Source organism: Durio zibethinus, chromosome 10, assembly GCF_047325235.1.
Source record: "Durio zibethinus cultivar Kanyao isolate XHJ-2024 chromosome 10, ASM4732523v1, whole genome shotgun sequence".
NCBI lineage: Eukaryota > Viridiplantae > Streptophyta > Magnoliopsida > Malvales > Malvaceae > Durio > Durio zibethinus.
This window is the reverse complement of record NC_143171.1, coordinates 20,197,690-20,220,785: the sequence shown is the minus strand read 5'-3', so window position 1 is coordinate 20,220,785 and position 23,096 is coordinate 20,197,690. Positions and strand designations below refer to the sequence as shown.

General features: G+C 31.2%; 2 protein-coding genes and 1 long non-coding RNA gene across 5 annotated transcripts; 1 reads left to right on the top strand and 2 right to left on the bottom strand.

The window, feature by feature from the left end:
• Positions 1–1,830: 1,830 nt before the first annotated feature.
• Positions 1,831–2,973, bottom strand: LOC149516533 (uncharacterized). The gene is made up of 2 exons (XR_016345972.1): positions 2,560–2,973; positions 1,831–2,441 (listed from the first exon to the last, which is right to left on the bottom strand). It is a non-coding gene; the product is annotated as an uncharacterized LOC149516533 (long non-coding RNA).
• A 438-nt stretch (positions 2,974–3,411) lies between these two features.
• HVA22F (HVA22-like protein F) lies at positions 3,412–4,727 on the top strand. The gene is made up of 5 exons (XM_022885360.2): positions 3,412–3,584; positions 3,774–3,800; positions 3,929–4,051; positions 4,135–4,381; positions 4,484–4,727. Exons 1-5 carry the CDS (start codon positions 3,538–3,540, stop codon positions 4,508–4,510), a joined length of 471 nt encoding a protein of 156 aa, XP_022741095.2. The 5' UTR covers positions 3,412–3,537; the 3' UTR covers positions 4,511–4,727.
• Positions 4,728–8,568: 3,841 nt separating this feature from the next.
• On the bottom strand, positions 8,569–18,084 carry LOC111292814 (uncharacterized). Of its 3 annotated transcripts, XM_089766893.1 has the most exons (5): positions 17,672–18,084; positions 16,805–17,555; positions 11,881–12,199; positions 9,168–11,781; positions 8,569–9,083 (listed from the first exon to the last, which is right to left on the bottom strand). In XM_089766893.1, exons 1-4 carry the CDS (start codon positions 17,701–17,703, stop codon positions 9,170–9,172), a joined length of 3,714 nt encoding a protein of 1,237 aa, XP_089623019.1. In that variant the 5' UTR covers positions 17,704–18,084; the 3' UTR covers positions 8,569–9,083; positions 9,168–9,169. The 3 variants fall into 3 exon arrangements, with proteins under 3 accessions (XP_089623019.1, XP_022741140.2, XP_022741141.2); XM_022885405.2 differs by having other exon boundaries at positions 9,168–12,199; XM_022885406.2 differs by having other exon boundaries at positions 8,599–11,781; positions 17,672–18,058.
• Between the last annotated feature and the right edge of the window lie 5,012 nt (positions 18,085–23,096).

The following is a 23,096-nucleotide window of genomic DNA, read 5'->3' as shown; positions in this document are numbered from 1 at the left end:
TTCAAATTTACTAGAATATTTTTCTACCATAATTATGAAATTACTTTTTTTTTATAATTAGCCAAAATTATTATAATGTCATCTTGTCATATTTATAGAAATGTCCTTCATACTATAATTGATCAAATTACTATAATACTTTCTTACTATAATTATGAAAATAACCCTCCTATCATAATTAACCAAAATTATTATAATACTCCTCATACTATACTTACAAAAATGTCCTCTATTGTAATTGGCCAAAATTATTATAATACTTCTTATACTATAATTATATAAATACCTTTATGAGTATTTCATAGAAAGTTGACATGTGATATTTTGTTTTAAAATTACTATAATGCTCTTACTAAATTACATATTAAATTTTAACATAATATAAAATTAACTACATATTAAATTATTAAAGAACTTTTATCATTGATTTACAAAATTAGACATGTGATATTTTATTAAAAATAATAAAAAACTAAATGATCAAATAAGCTAAATAATTATATTTTTATTAAAATAAAATTGAATAATTTATATTTTAAAATAAAAGAATTAATCCTCGATGTAATGGGGACCACATACTGGTGTATATATATATATATATATATATATATATATATATATTCAAGAATTAAACCCTTTTGGGTATTTTAGTATAAATATGAAAAAATTTTAGTTTGCACAAAAAATTTTGGAAAAATATTTAGATCCAATATTCCATATATTAATATATTTAGTTCCTTTTTCATGCTAAATTATGAGTAGAATATTTTTATTAATTAGTTAATATATGTATGATTTTTTAATTTATTATAAATTATAGTTTTTTTAATAAAAAAAGTTACAATAATTATAAATTTTTGTTCCTGTTTGACCTAAGTATGATGTCCAAGGCTATCTAAAGTGAGTTCGGGATGGATCAAATTTGGCCCGACCCATTTTCTCTTTCCTTTTCTAACACCTAAAACGTTTATTTTGGGAAACTCATAAAAATTTAATTAAACGGTTAAAATAATAAAAAAATTTTAAAATTAGTAATTTTATTTAAATAAATTTTTATATTTTTATCATATTTAAATAAATTTTTAATTTTTAATTTACACATAAATAAACTCTTAATATAAATTATTCTTTCATTTGTAATAAAAATTTATTTAAATATAATAAAAATATAAAATTTATTAAAAAAATTGAAATAGTTTAAGAATTTTTTAATATTTAAGCCTATTTAAACCTTAATTTTAAAATCTTGTTTCGTTTCTCTTTTTTCTTCTCATTTTAAACCTACCAGCTGACTCATTCTCTCTGCGACCCCATTTTAATTTCAATCACCATCCACAGCAATCTTCTTCGCCATCCGCAATCGTCGGTCATTGTTGGTCGTCGCTTATTGGCATGACTTTTTTTTTTTTAATTTCTCTCTTCCTCTCAGCCTTTTCATTCCTTTAATTGATATAATTAAAAAAAATTTGTTTTTAAGAAAAAAATGCAAAAATTCAAAAGCTAAAACTCTAGATCTAGCAACGCCGTCTCTACCTTTGACCCTAAAACCACCTCTAAACATCTTTCTCTATCCTTCCTCATCATTCCATAGATTTAAAATCTATAAATCCCTCATGAAAGTCTAACGCGAAACCTAAAAGAACTCCCCTTTTTTATTTATTGTTTTTGTGTTGTTTGTAATGTTGTTTTCTTTTTTTTTAATTGTTTGTGCATTTTCCCTTTTGTGTTTTTTTATTTATTTACTTTGAACCTTTTGGTTTTTCTTTGTATTTTTCCGGTTTTTGTTAATTGTTGATTTGTTTTCTCAATCAAAAATGGATTTTGTTGAAATAAAAGACGGAACGAAACCAGTTTATATCTGCATTGAGACGGAGTCAAAAGAAACCAAGCAAAAATACACCAAGTTACAACACGCTTCTTGAATGGTAAATTTCGTTAAAGCCTAACATTAAAAAGACAATGCCGGTCCACTCCTTTTTTTTTCTAGCAAATTCATTGGCTTCCCAGTAGTTATGAACGAAATCTACCATTTCAACTCAATCCCCACCATTTAAAAACAATTCAAAAACAAAATATTACAACAATTCTTATCCATCTGTCGACTCCAGTGACGTAAGTAATGTCTTTCATAAAAGACAACTCTTCTAAAGAAACGCCAAATCATTTCAAAGAATCTAAACTTACAGGTAGACAATTTAGTTTCCTGCAACATCATCATTTCAAGATTGAGCGATCTTATCAGCCTTCTTATAGTTTGAGCTGTCATACTTCCAGAGTTTCCATGAACCTTCCATGAAGCTAATCTCATTCTGTATCCACAACTAAAGACACTAGAATCACCCAGATTAATTAAATAGATATCAGAAAATACCACTTGTACCCAAGAATCGATAAAACAGAACACCAACAATGCTCCACCGTAAACCCGCCACAAATTCTACCTGAAGAAATAAGAAGAAAAGATATGGAAAATTACCCTCAATAGTCAAAGCAAAGGGCGTTTTTTTTTCTCGAACCCATCAAACAATTGTATTCTTTTAATTATTGCTTCATTATCACCTGTTGAAGTAATATCAGGTTGTTTACCCACTCTCTAGATCGCCTCCGCTTTCTTCGTATATGTTTCTCTTCATCTCCTTTAAAATAAATCTATTCTCAATTCCTAAAATCGCCATGTGAAATCGATAGTTTGCAATCGGAACTTCATCTTTTGACCCTTTGCTGACATTCGTCTCTCTACTACCCTACTTTTGTGATCTTTTCCTTTTCTTATTGACTTCACCCATCAATTTCTCGTCTATCTCCTCATATAAGCGCCATTTCTTGGCCTTGGCCTTATTCGCTTCATCCTTTCAATCCACTCCTATTTCGTTTAATATATATATACATGGCCTAATTAAGCATGATATGATATATGATCAGATCGAATATTTCAAACCTCAAAATTAAGCTACTTTGCAATATATATCACCTAAAAACATGAGTACCATATGCATGTCAAAAAGAGTTTGTTCGCTTGAGAGTGACACATTTTTTTTTTTGCCAGTTTTGGTGGTAACAGCGCGTGCAGAGATCAGCTTAGTCCAAGGATATTTACTTTCATGATGGCCAGCTTATATATATATATATATATATATATGTTGAGTTTAGAGATTCCAAGAAAAGTAACTAAAACAACAACTTTATTAGGAAAAGGGAAAAGGCATATGGGGAGAAAGAAAGAAAGGCAAGGCATATATACCAAATACTATTCCCACATCCAGTGCTTTCTTGTTAGCAGAGAAAAGAAGACTTTTGGCACTTCCAATCCAACACAACGCATATTCTTTACTTCGTTAAATATATCATCAGCTTCAGCCTTGAGCCCCACAAAGCTTTAAATTGCTTGCTGCCATAATTTCATTCATTCTTCACATATAATTCTGTTATTGTATCTGCATCGATCGTTATCTCCCTCAAAATTTTCATCAGCTTTTATTGATCAAAGTCCAAAGAGACGAGAGCTAGCAGATCATCAGGCTACAGCTTTGTGATAATATGGGTTTTCTTACAGTAATTGCTAAACGTCTAGATGCAATAGTCGGGTACTAATTATTTATTTACATGTTGGAAATTATCATCTGTTTTACAGATCATGTCTAATTATAGTAATATATTTTCTGTCATCAATTCGTCATATCTTTTAAACTATATATCTAACTTATTACTCGAATTTAAATCAATATATATAATATATTAAAGGTCTAATAAATTTGTTTTTCTGTGTGACCCAGGCCTGGTGTAATGCTTCTTTATCCATTGTAAGTACGGCATGTGTCAGAATTCTCAGAAAACCAAAAAAATGCTTTCCAATAAGAAGAAAGAGAAGAAAAGAAATAAATTAAGAAACGACTGATATGGATTTAGTTTTGTGTATATGAATGAACAGATATGCCTCAATCAGAGCAATAGAAAGTCCTTCCATGGTAGATGACCAGCAGTGGTTAACCTATTGGATTATATATTCCTTCATAACCCTATTTGAGCTCTCATTTTGGAATATCCTCGCTTGGTAAGTAACTTTTATAGTACAAGATTAAGAATAATGATATTTAGCTTTTAATTTTTTTAATAAAAAAATTGTAATGATTTCAGGCTTCCATTTTGGTCATACATGAAGCTCTTATTTTGCATGTGGTTGGTGCTACCGGTATTTAACGGAGCAGCTTATATCTATGAAAAACATATTCGAAAATACATAAAGCTGGGTGGGTTTGTGGGCTCAAATTATACAGAGTATCAAAGGAAGATCCTCCAGATGATCAGCTTTGACGCCAGGAAAAACGTAGCTGAATACGTTGATAAGCATGGATGGCCTGCGTTTGAGCGAATTATCAAAGTGGTAATTATTGTTTTGTTGCTCAACAATTCATTCACATAAGTTCTTCGCTGCTCAACCTGATTAGTTAATTGTTTTTCTGTTCTTTGAACTGCTTTTTTTCAGGCCGAAAGAGAAGCAAAGAAACCTTGAAGCCTATCATGTTAATTTGTTTAATATATCAATGTAATTGGCTTTCCATTTTATCACTAATGATTGTCAAACAATATTACAAGTTTAATTTGCATAGATATCAAACAAGAAATATGAAAAATTTGGCTCAAGGTGCATTGTATCTGACATTCTCAATAAAAAGCTAGCATTTATGGGGAAGTAAATAATTCTCTCGACCAGCATTTCTGCAAAATCCTGAACGCTTATGCAATTATGTACAATAATACCATTGCTGGACTTATCAGACCTTTCTCTGATGATCAGCTTAATTTTTTTCCTTGTCTTACTATATATATATATATTATATGGATAATTAGGTGCAAATTTACCATTGTACTTATGTGAATGATTCAAGTTTATTAACCGTTGCAATTATATTACTATACTAATAATTTTGAGCAAATTTACCGTTATTTCAAAATTTGGAGTAATTAAAGAATATTCAGTGTAAAAATTTGATAAAAGCTGTTTTGCAGTTCAAAAAATAATTTTGAAAATGCTATGGGTTTAAAAGACAACCATGAAGTTAAAATCCCCCTTTTTTCATTTTATTTACTTTATTATTTTATAATAATTTTTACTAAATATAATTTCACTTAATTCAATTTTTTAATATTTTTTACTAAATATAATACCACATAATACTTTTCAATTACTCGTAACATTTTTCCTTATCATGTAATTTCCCAAAGTTTTTTGTTTGAATTATAAAACAGTTTCTAACGAATTATTTTACAGAATATTTCTCAACCATTACATCTTGATCAAATTTATTTCAAAATTAGAAGTGTAATGGTAAATTTACTCCCATATTAAAAGAACAATGGTAAGATTATATGATCGATTGAAAAACTAATGATAAATTTAAATTATTCAAGTAAGTAGAATGATAAATTTATACCTTATCTCTATTATATAACATAAGCTGTGAATCAAAGTATTGCCATGCTGAATTTCTTGAAGATTCAACTAGATAATATAGAATCAAAATGCAAATTCCTTTCAATTATATATTTTGAAGGTAAAAATTGTTACCTTATCCACAAAAATTTTATACTAGTAGTAAATAGTTAGACAAAATTTAATTTGAACAATTAATCTTTTTCTCACTGTCCAAAAAAACATATTAAAATCAATATATTTACATATATTTTGGAACAATTGTCACTTCATTGATACACAAAGACACCATCATGTTATCATAAGAAGTGACAAAATTCCAACCAGTAAAGTGTCTTATTTTGTACTAAAATTATGAATAATTTTGAGTTAAAAATTTTTATAGAGAAAAGAATAGATCAGAAGCAAATAACTAAACAGGCAACAGAGTTGTGAAAGGTTGCTATCATCAAAAGTCAGAAGCAGTGAGGAGCGATGCTGATACAAACGACAGGAAACGTGAAGGAAGGCTGTACATTGGTCAGACTCAGAACTTCTCTTCCAAAACCCAATTTCCCAAAATCACAGTGATAAATAATCTATAAATATACTGTTGTACCATGGAAGGCTTTTTTGACCTTTGACCATGGAGGTATATGGGTTTTAAATCTTTTTCAACGGACTAGTTCACTTTTTCGTAAACCAGCAACGTGTTGCCCAGCTTTACATGGAGGATTCTTTTGTTATACAAATATATTATAATAGTAGAAAATTATAAAACTATCGTTTAAATTTGTTATATATTTGTACTATATTAAAGTATTAATTATTTATAAATAACATGAAATACTTACGATGTCATTAATATATATTTTATATATTAATATTTGCAATATCAAAAAATATATTAATATTTATGTTATCAAATTATTTATTTGAGAAAATTGATTTAATTATTAATAAAAAATTATAATTTACATTTATATTATACTTATTTAAAATTTTAAATATAAATATATTATTTTAAAAACATATACTTCAAAATCTATTAATATTTAAGAGTTAAATTCAACATTTTTTTTCTGTTCATTCTATTTCTTTCTCACGTATCCCACCCCTACTCTTTTTTTTTTCCTAACCCGCTGGCGCCGTTTATTCTATTTTCTTTCTTTACATAAAAGCCTTAAATTTTCTTTTTTAAATCATCTTACGAGAGATTGACTGCCACATGGCAACCAGTCACCCTCTCAATGGATGATTTATATATAAGGTATACATGTGAAAGGAAAATTTTGTAATCTAATCAACTGCGTTTAGGATTTACCATATCTTCTATCATGTTGTTATTATATGCTAATCATAATTAGATCAGAAAAATTTTATTAATGTTCATAAAATGGAGTAAGGGTATCTGACATATGCCAAAACATAGTGTCAAACGTTCATGTGATGAAATAAGATTAGTCCTACTTTTTTCCAAAACATATTTCATCTTTGGACAAAACAAATTTGTCTTTGTCTCTAATATCAACTTGAGGCCAAAGTTATTAAACAATTTTTAATTTTTTAAGTTTATAGTGCTTCACCTTTGGTTTCTAATAAAAGAATTTCTATTTATGTCATATTTCCTTGTTTTTCTTAGTTGGAATGCTTTGAAAAATTATTATGCTTACTAACATATTTTGTAACACTTGATTTCATCCCATGTCTTACTATTTATGCCACTCATATTAGAAATTCTTGCAATAAAGTTTAATTTTATTATTATCAGTTTTTTTTTCTTAAAAAAAAAGAAATAATAATTCTTTAATGAATTTATTTTTCATAGTAATGAAAACATAACCCCTCTCACTTATTTTTAATTTCATATATATTAGCATAAAACTTTTTTATTAACATGGGACTAAACTTACTCCACCTCATGAACATTTAACATAATAATTATATACCTCTAGAGCATTTGAAGGCTTCAATTCCAATTTTACAACTTTTGACTATAACGACTAGTTTTGTTTCAAATAAGTTTTAATTTTTTTCATAAGGTATTTTTTATTTATAAAAGATTGTAAATGACATTTATTAAATTTCAAAAAAGATATGAATTCCATAAATGGAAAACTTAATTAAATAAATCAACACAATTGAAGAATTATAACTATTAATGAAGATCTCTTTAAATAGAGATGTCAAGTTTTATGTCAAGATTTATCCCAAGAGACCTTTTCACTTACTTGAACATGCTCGTTCTGAATTTTTTTTCCTTTTTTTATACAAGAAATTTAGGGTCAAGGTAGACTATAGATGTTTAAAAGGATTTATATTATATTTACAAATCGTCCTTCAAGAGAGAATTATAGCAACGGGATTCGATCTTAGACTTTACAAATGAAATATTCAAATCTTACCAACTCAACTAATCCAAAGGCATTTCTCTGTCATTTTTATCAATAGATCAAGTCTCTTATATATTACTCACTACAGAAAATAATATATACGGAAGATAATTTTGCCACTTATTAAAAGGTGTTTAGTGATTTGATTTCATTAGTACAAAATGAAGTAAAATAAGGGTTTTATGACTATTTGACTCACCATGTTGCACACCAAAAATGATGAAGATCAAATAAACCCAAAAATATAAAAAAAATTCTTTCGATTACTTTCCAATACAATATTTTTATGTGATTAGTTAGGTCTTATACTTAATTAGGATGCTCATAATTAAATTTGACAATTTTTTACACAATATGATCATATGATATGAAAAAAATATGAAAAGTGATACCGTTTAAACTTTTAACAAAACCTATATGAATTTGATAAAAATTAAAAAAATGTATTTTATATTTGACATGTTAATAGGAATTATAACACAAAAATATTCATATTTTATATGTATTATAAACAAATACGAATACAGGAATTAATAGATCCACAAGATTATTTTCGTATAGAATATAAAAAATTATTAATGTAGTGAAGGTAATTGACAAAAAAATAGAACCGGACCTCAACCCCACATGACACACCGAAGTTATGCCTAAAGAAATAGACAAATAGTATTTGGCCAAAAAATTAAAATATTTTTTGAGGTAGTTAAAGGGAAAAAAAACCTAGAATCAACATCAAAACTAATCTGCATTCCTCCCTTTATTTTAGAAAAGTAAAATCCTTTTCCTCCTGAAAAGAAAGAATCATTAAGGAGAAATTATAAATATAGTGTAAGCATCATCCTTCCAATCAAAATGAGACATAATTCAGTTTTTACATATATAATTAGGCTTACATTGGGATAGACCATGCTTCACATATGGCTACTGACAATTTCAAGAAGAAAATGGTCAGTGAAACATCTAGTAATGGCTTCACTAAAGAACCATAAATCCACTTTTTGCAACATTGTAAAATCCAAGTACAGAAACCTCAAATTAAAGAAATAACTTTTTTCTTGTTGGAAAAGAGGGATTGGAGCTTAAACCATGATGTAGCAATTAACAGATCCTCGGCTCTCGGATTGTAATACAGGTGATTTGCATTTGGTTTTTGCTCTTTATGTCGATTATTATATAATCTCACTAGTTGGAGCTGGTAGCAAATGCATGAAAACTGAACTTGCAAGCGAAGAGCAGTCAAATACAAAAAGTCTTGTATCCTGCTGGGCTAGTAGACAGTCCTGTTACATTCAACACGCAAAATTTATAAAGCCTGGTTGATGAAAACTGAAACAGAAAACTAGCTGCTGGAGGATAAGACTCACTCTCAAAACCTATAAATCTTTGTTGATTTCTTCTGAGTCTCCAAAATGCTACCACAATCAGTCATGGATGCAAAAGGGGTAGTTGAATGGATCAGCCTCGAGTTATCCTGATCCACATTTTGGCTCGGTTGCAGGATGTGCTTCAACCCAGGACTCAGTTTAATAGGACCTGGTCTTGTCAAACCATCAACTTTAGAAGAATCAATTCCAGCCGAAAGTCCAAACCCATTGCATTGAAATTCATTTGGAATCCATTCTACAAGGCTTGCTTCATTCCTGTCAGGTTCAGTTTCAAGAGACCTCGTGTTACATTGAATGTCATCAATGAACTTTTCTCTCGTCAACCGAGTTGCAGCTCTTAATTCAGCTTCAATTCCTACATTAGGTATCTTAATGGGCTTCATTGGATAATCTTCTTTAGCTCCAGGTCTCTTCCTTGTTTTCTGGCGAATATCAGGGTCCCTAATGCCAACACTTTTTGACTTCATTCTGTCTTTGACCTTGATTCTGTTCCTGTGGCTCCTGTTAATAGAAGAAGTTGGTTTCATTCCAGGAAGGGCTGGATTGAGTGGGGAAAGAGCTATAGATGGTTGCCCAGCTGAACTTTCCATGTGTGAGTGAGAGATCATTGGATTGTAATCATAAGAAACCATTGGTGAATGAGGAACCAAGTGGTGGGTGTGAAAACTAGTTCGAGCAGCATGGTGATGACATCGACCACCCACTTCAGGAAATGGTTGAGAAGGTGTACTGGGTGCCTTCACTTGCTGTGTTGCTTGTAACAACCATGGGATCAGGCTCTTTGAGGAGCCGGAAAACCAAGATGGTTGGACATATTCAACATGATCTGGGTGCAAAAAGGGAAAGTTGATAGATGATTTTCCAGCATTCAGTAGATTCTGATTGTTTTTGAGTTCAACAGAATTCCTATTTATATTCTGATAGCTTCTGTGTGAAGTAGATGCTGCAGGTAGTTGTGAACTAACTCTTAAAGTTTCATTTCTGGATATAAAAGACTCCTGAAAGTTAGCTCTATTGTCAAAAACAGCACGGGAAGTGGGTGGATGAGCGAAATGGTGTGAGTTTCTATTAGGATCTCTTGCAACTGTAAGGCTGCTATTATGGAATTCAGGATTTGCTTGCCAGTTAAGGCCCGGCTGAAAGAAATTAGACTCAAGAGGCTTCATGAGTACATTGCTACAAAACTCCTGATTGCTCTCTATTTCAAATTGTTGAACAGGAGTTTCTTTAAACTTTCCTGATGCTGGATCCAAAAGAAAATGTCTATCAACATAGGAATTCTGATGGACAGTACTTTGAGGATGGTGCTCTTTTATGATTTCCTTATCAGTCCAGACCTTTCCATCTGCAAATCCTTCTCTCTCATCACTACTTCGACAAATTGTAACATCTTTTCCCATCAACCTCATTGTTGGAGGGGGACTATTCAGGAGCATCTTGTCTGCATTTTCCTTTGCACGAGTAATGCCTTTATCCTTTTGGTTCAGAAACCGGTCATATTGCCCACATCCACTAAAAGACATGTTCATCAAATTTAGGTCAGAATCCATCAAGCAGACAGAGGGGCTGCATCTCGTTTCAGAATTTAGACAGTAGTCATCTTCTTTCCTATGGCCTTGCCATTCAGTAGCCCCCAATCGAGCTGGTAAATGTTTAGTGTCATTCTCTTTCATGTGATTCTGTGCAGGAAACAAACTTAACTGATTATTTGGAAGAACACTTCCAATAAAATGTTTCCCTTTCAGAATTGAATGATCATCCATGCTCCTCGGCAAGACAAGATTGTTAACACTACTGGAAGAACCAGATACTGAACTCGATTTCTTTAGCTGGTTGAATCCTCCTTTTCCACTTGACTTTGCCTGCACTAGTTCACCTTGTGAATTAAGAGGCAAACCAAAAAATTCCTCATCGCTATACTTTTCTCGTAAGGCAACTGCCTTCTGTTTCCATTCTGGAAAGGGACATGGAGTCCCCCTCAGTTCAATAGGAGACAAACAATATATTGGATGATGAGACAAAGCAGGGCCTGAAACATTTTCTGATGCAAATTCTGACATAAATGGAGCACTTTCGTTTGCATTTTTACTCAAAGCAAGACCAGATGATAAAGACTGAAACGATGTCCTTGGATTTGCCTTAGAATTCATAGAAACCTCCAGGGTATTATCTCCAAAATAATCAACCCAGAGGGAACTGTAATTCAAAGCTGTAGAAACACCACTACATACTTGAGAATTGACAAAAGGATTTTGGATCTCTTTCAGTGTAGAAAAGAGTCTAGGAACACCAGTATATGAGGGGCCATGAAATGCAGTTTGATTTCCTAGGTTAGACGTATGCAAATTACCAGAATCTAAAACAACTTGATCTGGGGGCAATGATCCATCTGAGAAATGATTTGCTTTTTCTTGCTCAATGGTACATGGTCTGAGAAATTTTGGTATATCAACATTGTGATGACTATCAGGCAACTTTTGCTTTTCTGTCATAGCTTGCACCCTAATTTCATTTTCTGTGCTAAAAGAAACATCTTCATCACTTCTGTTTATCTCTCTAGCTGAAAATTCTTTATCAACTTCATTCTGGTGGCCTTTTTGTGACAGATCAAATGAATCCAAATCAATGAGGCTAATTCTTTTCTCAAATGAAGCAACATGTTTCTTTTGTGGAACAAGTATATCATCCTTACCTGAGAAACTGACATGCCTGGCAGAATGTAGATCGGCACAGGTACTTGCTTGAGTAGTGGCCCTCACATTGCACACTGCTGCATTTTGTCCAGAAATACTTTTTGTGGGATTCTTGAGAATGCCACGAACAGGCGAACTTGGCTTTTCATGCTCTACAATTTGATTGGATACTTGAACAACCTTGCTTTTCTTCTTCACAGACAAGCATTTGAGACTGGGTTTCTTTCTAAGGATAGAAACGGCATTTGAGCTCCTATTGCATGATACATGATTTGGTTTTCTATTGAAATTGACTGGAGTTTGCTTGCTACCCTTCTCCTGAGATATGAAAAACAGAATCATCAAAATGTAAGACATTTCAAGAGTGCCAAACTGAACTTAAAGCTGAAGAACAGCAGTCAACTTGCAACAGAACTCTCACAAAGGGTTATCCCATCCTATACCAACAATGTGTAGACTACCTTTGCAATATAAAATCTTCGTGGACAATACCATGATTTTATATCAACTTTCAACAACATGGCGCCAATTCAAATCATTTTCTATACCTACTGCAAACCATGTATGTCACTATTTGCTTGTCCAAGGAAGCACCAGCATTTGCATATTCCTTGTAGCCAGCTTAAGAAGTCAAATGTTACTGACAGGAAGAATTGCCTCGAAGAATGTACTGATTCAACCAAAATTTTTGTAGTTTATTAACAAATTCAGATCACATAGTCCTTTTCCTATCACATTTCTAATAATCCTAAGTTCATAGTTTATTTCCTTATGTATTGATAGTGTTACCTAGCATCCTTTTAATTCTCATTACTTTATCATACTGCTATCACAAGTTTATCACCCTTTATTTCTTCAATTTCCCTTTTTCGTTGGTCGATGTAATGACAAATTGCAAAACTTGAAGTTAAAGACCATCCTATGAAAATGAAGATGTATAATTATACATGGTGAATAGTTAGTTTGGAAATGTAAATGATATATACAGAGAAAGGATTTAATAGGGAAGTAGTTGGCTTATAAGATTTTCAAATTAATTAAGTAAAAAAATTAGTACAAGTAGCAAGTTAATAAGGGGAAAAGAGAAAGAAAGAAAGAACAGAAGAAGACGACAAATAAAATAGATACAACCCTCATCTTGGCTCGTTGGCTGGCATGGGAATTTTCAAGTCCACAGGTAAAGCTTTGTGGGTTTGTGAGGGAGAGAAGAGAGACAAATTGTAACACGGATGGGATGTAAATGACTAACAATAAAATAAAATAAAAGAGATGACAAATGAGAAACCACTGATTATTCTGTGACAATCCAAAAATTTCGCTATAAAAAAGCACAAATTATTGTTCCTCACTGCTTCTGGACATGAATAATACTACATAGGAAATTCAACATCTGAACTAGCCTCTAGTGCAGAAAACAACATACTTGCCATGAAAAGAGTACAAAACAACTATAAACAATTCAGATAGTATAACAAGTAGGAAAAACTGCTTAAAATTTTCTTGCACCATGACAAATATGACTAGTGATAACTGCAATCCAAAGCTAAACTATTTTGTCACAATGCCACCATCATTATCTTGAGAATTGTCAATCTTTGGTGAAATTGCAGTTGAAGACATGCATGATAGTCATTAGACATCCTTTATTACAGAAAAATATGGCATCGGGAATTTTCAATTACCTCTGGGTGTGCTTCCTATAAAACCATTCTAGAGTAATTGTTTTCATTACTTTTCTAGCTTTAGGAGGAAATCGTTGGGGAAAATGTTCCTTTGACAAGAAGAAGAAAAAAGTCTATTTTAAATGAAATCCTAAGATTCCAAAAATTACTTTTCATAAATAGTTCTTTAGCAGAAAAATGAAGCTTCCACATCAGATTTCAAAATAAAATTGGAATGCCTATCATTAAGAAGAAAATATTAAAAATTTTTCTAAATACGGCAGAAAACTTTTTCAGTGATATTGTGATAACAATGAGAAGATATCATATGAGATGTAGAAGCTAAATTAGACAAGGAAAATGTTGCCCAGGAAAGATTAAAGAACAATTATTTAGAAAAGAATCTTCCTTTGGCTTTACTAGATAGTGTACCTAAAGAACACTTCCGGATACAACAAAAGTAGTCAAAGCATCTAAAATTTGGGAAATAGAAAAAAAAAGGATAGGCAAATGTATGTGAAACTAAAATTACCAGTTAACTAAAAAAGATCTGGAAACTGTGAAGAGATTTTAGAAGGTCAAAATTTCCTAAACATCAAAGAATTCAACTATTCCAGTGGTTGTGAGTCCTAGAGATGTAAAGAATATTTGTTTTTCAATTTAGTACTACATCTAAATCAGACATGTTTAGTAGCTGGTAGTAACGAGATAGCTCTTTTACATTCTTTCCAATTCGTCAATATGTTTGACATATTGTAGCAGAAGGAACAACACTCACAGCCATATTAAAGACTGGAAATTTCTCTAAGACAGCGCCTGCAAAATAACCTGGTTCTACAATATGTCTATCTTCAATTCTTTCCAAACTTGGTCTTCCTTTGAATAATATAAATTTTAATGGCACAGTCTGCATTCCTAATTATTCATTTCTTTTGTTACTAGTAAAATATTATCAGAAGTAAAAAGAAGGCACACAATCCTTGTATAAAATTCACATAAAGAAGAGTACAAAAAGAAAGCGTTAAAAATGGAATTGGAACTACCTAAAATAACGGATAAAGGATATTACTACAAGGAAAAGGAAAGAGCTATTAGTTAACATCAACTTTTTTCCTCGTGCAAATATGGAAGGGGCTAAAGAAAGGCAACTTGCAAGCATATAAGGATTCAAGGCTATAAGGATGTAGCAAAGCATGCATATCCTCATTAGGTCCCCACACTAGTACAGTAATTAAGGGTAACATAATGCGTTTACCAAAAGAATACTCTTTAATTAGATAGAAACTGTATATCATAGACCAATATTGCCAAAATGCATTCATTAAAACACTACCCTTTGACAAAAGAAAAGTTAAAGATGCATGGAAGTCGCAGAAATAACCAAGAAACCAAAATATTAGGCCACGTAATATCCAATTGAGATACTAAATCCATTAACTAATTTTCTACTATAAACATGAGTGGTTTTCTCGTTATTTGTCAATGAAGTGATTATAGGGAAGCTTATAGAGGCCATGTTTGCTGTCTAAAGAGGATACAACACTCATCAAAGCTACTTACCAAGTCACCTAGGTTTTTCAAACAGCACCTTTATCCAATGGTTACTTATGACCATCAGTTGTTATTCTACTTGATAGCATGTTCTTATGCATTAATTATATTTCCTGATTATAAAACAAATTAAGACTACCCATATTTTAAGCCATCATCATCATCTATAATAACAAGTTTCCCGTCAATATACTTTCATCTCAATATTATCTTCTACAGCAATATTCCTATACTTTCTACCAACAAAATCTCACATCAAACCAAAAGGACAAGGCTTAAGGTCATGCTCATACCAATACATAAAAGGCATTTTCCTGATAGTTTGAATTCCACCTGCTATGATTGAACAATGAATTCACACCTGCTATGACCGAAAAATGAGCAAAAGTAGATGCAAGAGGGAATAAAGATGTCTTTCATCCCCAAACTATCAATAAAACAAAATCCATGCCAGTTAATGAATCCTTGCTGCCATTAACACCAAGAAGGGTTCCTAAAACTACAAGAGTCTCATAAAATATGAACACTATTGGCATTTCATCATGCATCTGATGACATAGTCCCAGAACAGCAAAAGCAGCAAATACTAAATCATGCATCAAAAATTGGGACTCTTAAACCGTTTCAGTTTCCCATAAAATATATGGTCTGCTCAATAGAACAACTTTCAACTAGACATGTATTAGAATTATCTGGCATCACCAATACAATCTCCTCTCCGACAAATGCAAAGATAGATTGCAAAACTAAATAGTTACCAGAGCTAGAACACATTTCTCTTCAAAAGTTAGTTCTTGAGATAACACCATATGTAAGCCATTCGATGCGGAAATATTGCAATAAGATCATGACAGCAATTTACAAATATCCATATCCCTTGTGGCAATTTTCCATTCCACATTATCATCAATTCGATCTTACAGCTTAATTAAACAGTTCACCTGAAGATATTATTGAAGCCCTTCCATAGCGTCCATTATCTACCAATCTCAATGATGAGCAACTCCCACAATATGATGAAACACTAGCCATTAGATCAAAACTAAAACTGGCCCCAATATCTCAATGATTATCTTCGTTAGAAAATTTTAGTGCAACAGTAGCTAAAAGAAAAGAATAGCATCATTAATCTAGGATAGATATGCTAAACCAAGGACAAAAAAACCTCTACCTTATAAATGACCTCTCTGCCCAACCCGTACTGTACAGCTGGAGCACCACACCTCACCCAAGCTCCATAACCTGCTCAAATCTTCCCAAACATGAAAACCCCATCTCTCTTTCTTTCAACTTTTCTTTTTTCCCTCTATGCTTCTGCTGAACCTTATTGCACCCAACAAGTACAATTACAAGGCAAGCGCTCAGTGATCTCAGTCCTCAAAACGAATACAGTCTTTAACCAGCTTTATCAACAGTAATTTCATTGCTCAGAAAGGAAAAGAAAGAAGCACAAAGAAAATGCATATGAAGAACATAGATGTAATCCTAGCACTTTTAACTAGCTCAAATTCCAATTTACCAACTACACAAAGATCACAAGCCCACAGTACTAAGAATGAATGACAGTTTATGATGACATAATGAACAATTATAACCCTCATCAAATGCAAAAAATTGCTGCAACAACTGAAAGCTACAGATAATAAAATCAAACAACTCGGAATCATAATAAAGCACATAATAACAATATTTTATGATGTAAATCACATACCTTGTTAGCAATCAGCCCATCTTGTTTCTTATTCTGATTCTTATTCTTCTTCAACTTCCTCTTTTTTTTCATCAACTTTTTCACAATTTCCACTTTCTTCTTTTTCTTCATCATCATCTTCTTCTTTGGCCTCTCAATCTTGCGGTCCAGCTCGTTGTCGAAACCGCCATTTTCATCTTCATCCAGGAAACTGTCATCATCAGCGGCAGCATCAACCTTGTGGATCTGTGGAGCCGCAGCAAAAATCTCACTGATGGATCGTTTCTTGGGGGTTCTTGATTTTGTAGCCTTAATTGTCATCCTCATTTGGCGCCTCTCTTCTCTAGATGCTTGAGCAAAGCAGCTATCAACATGAGCATTCAACGCATTCACTGTGGAAGCAGCAAATGCCCCACAAACCGGACAATCCAACATGTCTACTAATCTTTCATTGGATTTCTCCCCAACATGAAGATTTACTTGGAACATATCACTTTGGTTTCTGGGTTGTGTTTCTTGAGTCTTACTTTTTTCCAACCCACTGCTTTGTATGTTAGCTAATTCAGTTGATTTGAGAAGATCAATCTCTTCGGACCACCAGCGGAATTTGGTAACTGTGATCGGAGGGAGAAGAGATTCCATGGTTTGTTTGTTTATCTTACTATTATCATTGCCATCATCTGAAGAAGAAGAAGAAGAAGAAGAAGAAGAAGCTCCACTGAACGGCCAGCATTTCACCACGTCGATGCTTCTCATTTTGGAAGCATACTCGCTATGGAAAGACAACAGATCAACAAAGTCAAACAAGAAGAAGAAGAAGAAGAAACTTTCTAAGCGTAAAGCAAACTAGAAAAGGAAACAAAAAACTCATAAAAGGAAACAACTTACCGGATGGAAAACCCTTCAAAAACAACCGCCATGCTAACTCTTGAAAGAAGATGTACGTCCCCAGAGGGAAATCAGCGTCAAAAACTCATTTCTTTACAAGATGAGGTGAAAGAAAACAAGCAAAGCAAAGCAAAGGAGAGAAGCTTTGGTACCTGAAATTAGACTAGAAAGGAAGGAGAAAAAAGAGAGAGGACCCAGACCCAGATAAAGTAAGAGAAGAAGAAAGTGATGATAGTTGAAGAGAGAGAGAGCCATAGGCAATCTATCTAAGGTGAAGTGAGGGGTTGAAATAGATGATGTTATAGAAAGAGAAAGGCTTTACATTTTTCCCGCCCGAAGAGAGAGAGAGACAACAGAAAGAAAGAGAGAGAGAGTATTTCATTTCATGCTTTGCCTTTGCCTTGCTTTGCTTTGATAGCTCTCTTCCTTCCCCCTAATTTATGACTGACAGCGACGTATGAGACCGCAAGCGAACGCTAAAGTGTTTCAGGGAATAACCAATTTTACCTTCCTTTCTTTATTCTTTCTTTTCTTTTTTCAATCTTTGGTTTACTATTAGAATAGAAGAAAGATGCAATTGTTTTCATTTTTCTAATCTTCTTCCCCTCCCCTGTAACACGCACTCGTGGACGCATAAAGAACAAAGATTCGCTGTAAGAAAAGCCTCCCTACGCGCCAATTTACTGCGAGTGGTACGCGCTCCTCAAGTGGGTTAGGTTCTTGCTAACGTATCAGAAGCCGACACCATACTGTTCAACATTTCATTCAATTAGTTGTACATGTAACACATGTAACATGTTCCCATCCCACCGTGCCCAAAATGTCTCTCTCTTTTTTACTTCGACTTTCATGTTTCTTTTGTGCCTGCAAAACAAACTACTATTTGTTTTCCCCCTTTCTTTATAATAAAATTTCACTTTGAATAAGTTATTCCAAGGTTTCAAGTTAGGATTGAAAATGCTTCTTGTTTAATGACAAACTTAAGCCAGCTTGCAGGAATTAAGTGGAGTAATCATGATTATGGAAATGTACTCACCGTCATCTTCAATTCTATATAATTTAAATATTTGCACCTGACTGTATGTAGTATTGATGTTGACGCATTTTCTTTGGTTTCTCAAGATCATGAGGAATGAATATGGGAACTTTGAAGAGTTTGTGGAGTGGAGAGGAAATTTGGTTAGGATCACGTGGTCCATGCATATATATATATATATGTATGTCAGTTAGAGAGAGAGATGAACTAACCCACATGCACATGAGTTTATGATGATAGTAGCCATACATATATATATATAGATAGATATATATATATAGTATTATATATTATTGTCCGAAGAAGCTTTAAATGCATGTGTAGTTGTCATCTCAGAAGATGATCAACCAGCTCTAGTTCTCGTAACGAGCATGTTATGCCTAATTTACCTTAAATAGCTTTGAAAAAATCACAATATAAAAATAAAATAAAGAAGAGAAAAGACTATAAATAATAAAATTTAAAATTTAAAATTATTAAATATTATTTTAATATATATATGAACTAATTAAATTAAATTTTAAATTTGTATATATTAAAATCATAGGCCTTATAAAAAAAGAAATGACATTGTATTCATATCATGCAGGAATGAGCTAAGAGATAAAAATCTTCATTTCAAATAAAGCCGTAGTCTAGTTTTGCTTTGGGTTGACGAGGGTAATAACATAGTAATACTAAACACTGACTTTTATTTTGGGAGACAAAAAGAAGAACAAACAGAAAAAGTGTGCAGTGCTTCCAACCAATTCCAAGCCGTAAAATATTATCAACAAAAATGGAATTTAAGATCAACTTTTATGAAAAGTCGGAAATCAAAGTTTAGGTTTAATCATGATATCTTTTCTACATATTTATATTGATATATTCTCATGCTTTCTAATCATGGAATATTGCAAGCAAAGAATTGACTAAAAAGATACCTCATACAAATGGATTAGTTGTTCAAAACCATCTGTTATTTCTGTCCCTTTGATTAGTATCAAAACATAATGATATACAGGCCTTTGTCATGCTATATGTTTAATCTTTAACTAAGGTAAAAGCAATTTAAAGCAATGAAAATGAAATTTCTTCTCTAAAATTATTGAAACTTTAACAATACATTTAAAAGTATAAAATTTAACTCTTACAGTATTGTTTTTATCTAATTAAACCTTTAAAATATTATTTTTGTTTAATTAAATCTTATTTTGTCTGAAAACTTTTAAAATCCGTTATTTTCTGTATTGTAAACGGTTATGTGATCATTATGATAACCATGTAAACATCTACATGGCGAGTATATAAATAAATATATATGGTAAAAAAAGGATTTTGTGGCCGCTAATGTGGAATGGTTTGTGAGCCTGTGTTACTGTTAAGTGACAATTCAGCATGAATTTTCATAATTTTACTATGTAGACACTGATTTGGCAAATCAGTTATATATTGATGTTGCAAAAATAACAGGCTTTAACATTGTTCTTGCAAAATAAGGATTTAATTAAATAAAAGTAATGCTTTAAAATTTTAATGTTATATGTATATATTTATATATAAAAGAGGCATTAATTTTGTAGGCAATCCAAATTCTATAAGTTGCTTAAGTTAAGATAAATGATCAAGTAGTTAGTCTTCAACTCCACCCTAAGCACTTTTTTAATTGCAGTTTTTTTCTTTAACGTGTCAAACTGGCATATAGGAAAAATTATGGCTAAGCAAACTAAATGTTTTTGTAACCAGTTTGGGCATTAATTTGTATCTCAGCAGAACTAGATGGATTATTTGAATAATCTTTAATTACATATATGTTAAAACCATGTTCAATCCAAAATTTTGAAACACTCAAGAAGCATACGTGATTAAGCATAAACAAAGTTTTAACAACACCCTTAATCATTTTCAAAATAATAATAATAAAAAAAATCCTTGATCGTATTATCAAAAATAAAATTGTTGAAGCTATTCTGTATGTAGTTTATGCACGAACCAAAATAAAAAAGATTAAACTCATTATTATAAACACAAAAGGAATTTATGAATATTACATATATTATCTATGTATGTAAATATGCGCACAGGCTACATGTTGGAAATATCCAACACTACATGCATATATACGTGAACAGTATACACGTGTCCATTTTTTTTTTTTACTAAAATTGATGACAACCCATTAATTTAAAAGCAAATATTTTTGTATTATTAATGCTGTAAATGAATTGAAATATGAATCCAAAGTGATTAAAAATGCTTAATATACTATTTAAGAAGTTGAAGTCTTGAAGATAATATTCTAATATACCCCTCGAGATCCACTATAAAAAATGAAAATAAATTTTTAATAGAATAGAATTAAACCTATAAACTTTTATTTTATTATGATACTAAATATTTCATATTTTATTAGATCGTTCAATAGTTTTGATTGATTAATGTAATCTATAAAGACAAAAATAGGGGTCGGGTGACGTGGTAATCCCTCAAAATTATTAAAATTATTTTATACATGTCCATAAGATAAATTTTGTAGAAAATAAGAGCTCTTGGCCTGTCCATGGTATTCTTCTCTTTTTTTTTTTTTTTTTTTTTTTGCATTTGAGCTTTTTTCCTTTTTTAATTTATCTATCTTGATCCACATGCATCATCCACCTTTTTTTGTTTCTTTTCATTTTGTTTTCCACTTTATCAGTTTCCACATCTTTATTTCTTTCTTTTCTTTTTTCATTTTGTTTCCTAGTTTATCCACTTTTTTCTGTTTTACTTTTGTGAGGATAAAGATTTTTTTAGGAAGGTTTGAGCCTATAGGAAAAAAATAATCATTTTTAAATCTTTCACTTTTATGATGTTTTTCATGGTCATAGTTTGTAAGGATTTGATTTGTTGGCAGATTCATTAGAGGAGTTGGTGAGAGGTTGGTTTGTTATTGAATTTTTTTGTTGTTCGATCATCATTGCTTAATTTTTTTTAAATTCAATATTCAATGCAAGAGAAAAAAAATTATTGAATGGGAAAAGAATGATAGTGCCTTTTTCATTCGTTTTTGGGTTCTTTTTTCCACCTTGTTAACAAAATTAAATCAATAAAGTTTTTATCTTCTTAAATTGTTTTAGTTGTTCTTTTTTTTTTCGATCATCTCAAAGAGAGAATTGTTCTATTTGTTGTTCCACTGTTTTGCTGCTTCTTTTGTGTTTTGTTGCCTTTTCTTTTCTTCAAGCTCTTTTAATTTTTTTGATGGGTTTTGCTTGTTATTTAACATTTCTTTATGATTTAGTTTTTATTTTTTTTTGTTTTTTCAATTTATCTTGGTTACCATTTTTTATTTGGATTTTTGTTTTTACTTAAAATTTGTTTGTCACATTATTGTATCTTATCAAAGTTGTTGGCTTGCTCCATATTTTTGTTTTTTCATGCTGTACTTTTTTCAAATTTTTTTCAAAAGCCTTGCTACATTCTGTATTTCACTATGCCTTTTTGTTCGGCATGTCATTAGCGTATATGTTTTTGTAGCATTTGATTTGTTTTTTTTTACCTATTTCTTTTGTTTTAGTTGTAGTTGTCATAACGTGTACGTATGAGAACTAACCCATTAGACGCAACACATGAAATTACCACTAATATTTTTTAACTAGGTGTAATTGGTCATCTAAGTGAATTTTTTTTCTTTTAAGGTTATTTTAAGCTTGACTAAGGATCTCTAAAAAGAATAAGTTTTGATCTACTTAAAAGAATTGGGTTTGAGAGTTGGTTATATGTAATGAAGATTACAGAACCCTTACTATGCCCACAAATTGGTATTAATTATTCTTAAGTTATATTCTTAGCCTTAATTCATTGGTCTCTTATTCCTAATTCATTTTTATTAATTTATTGTTGTTGTTAGTTTAAATATTCTAATATTGGACATATTTTTAAGTTTTCTCTAACACCTTGGTCGACTCGCTAAAAACATTTTTCACTTTAAGATTATTCAAGTAACACGTCAGTTTCTTTAAAAAAGCTTCGTCATCGAATTTATTAAATATTTTATGAAATTTAATACCTAATACACATAGCCAAGTTCATAATAAGAAAATACAATAATCAACTACCAAATTTAACATTTGTAATCACAATCAATGATACAATTAAATCACCATAATTTCTTTCCAACTTTTTTTTTTCAAATTAGAAATAAATAAAATTTCTCAAATCAATTTTTAAATCCTCCAACACCTTGATCGAATTCAAGAAAAGTTCTCTTACCTAAAAATTTTCAAAAAAATTACACGTTTGTAACTTCTTTATAATTTCATCATTGGGTAAAATTTTATTTATCCCTAATTATTTTATTTTACAGATTAATTAAACAAATATATAAATATTACAACAAATAAGCAATTTAAACAAGTTAACACAAAAAAAATC

Excerpts from the sequence above, each read along its gene's own strand:
- LOC111292814 (XM_022885405.2), bottom strand. The coding sequence starts at position 17,703 with ATGGCGGTTGTTTTTGAAGGGTTTTCCATCCG. Across the intron at positions 17,556-17,671 it reads TTTGAAGGGTTTTCCATCCG|CGAGTATGCTTCCAAAATGA; the intron begins GTAAGTTGTTTC and ends GTCTTTCCATAG. Across the intron at positions 12,200-16,804 it reads ATGGGCTGATTGCTAACAAG|GAGAAGGGTAGCAAGCAAAC; the intron begins GTATGTGATTTA and ends TTCATATCTCAG.
- HVA22F (XM_022885360.2), top strand. The coding sequence starts at position 3,538 with ATGGGTTTTCTTACAGTAATTGCTAAACGTCTAGATGCAATAGTCGG. Across the intron at positions 3,585-3,773 it reads CGTCTAGATGCAATAGTCGG|GCCTGGTGTAATGCTTCTTT; the intron begins GTACTAATTATT and ends TGTGTGACCCAG. Across the intron at positions 3,801-3,928 it reads GTAATGCTTCTTTATCCATT|ATATGCCTCAATCAGAGCAA; the intron begins GTAAGTACGGCA and ends ATGAATGAACAG.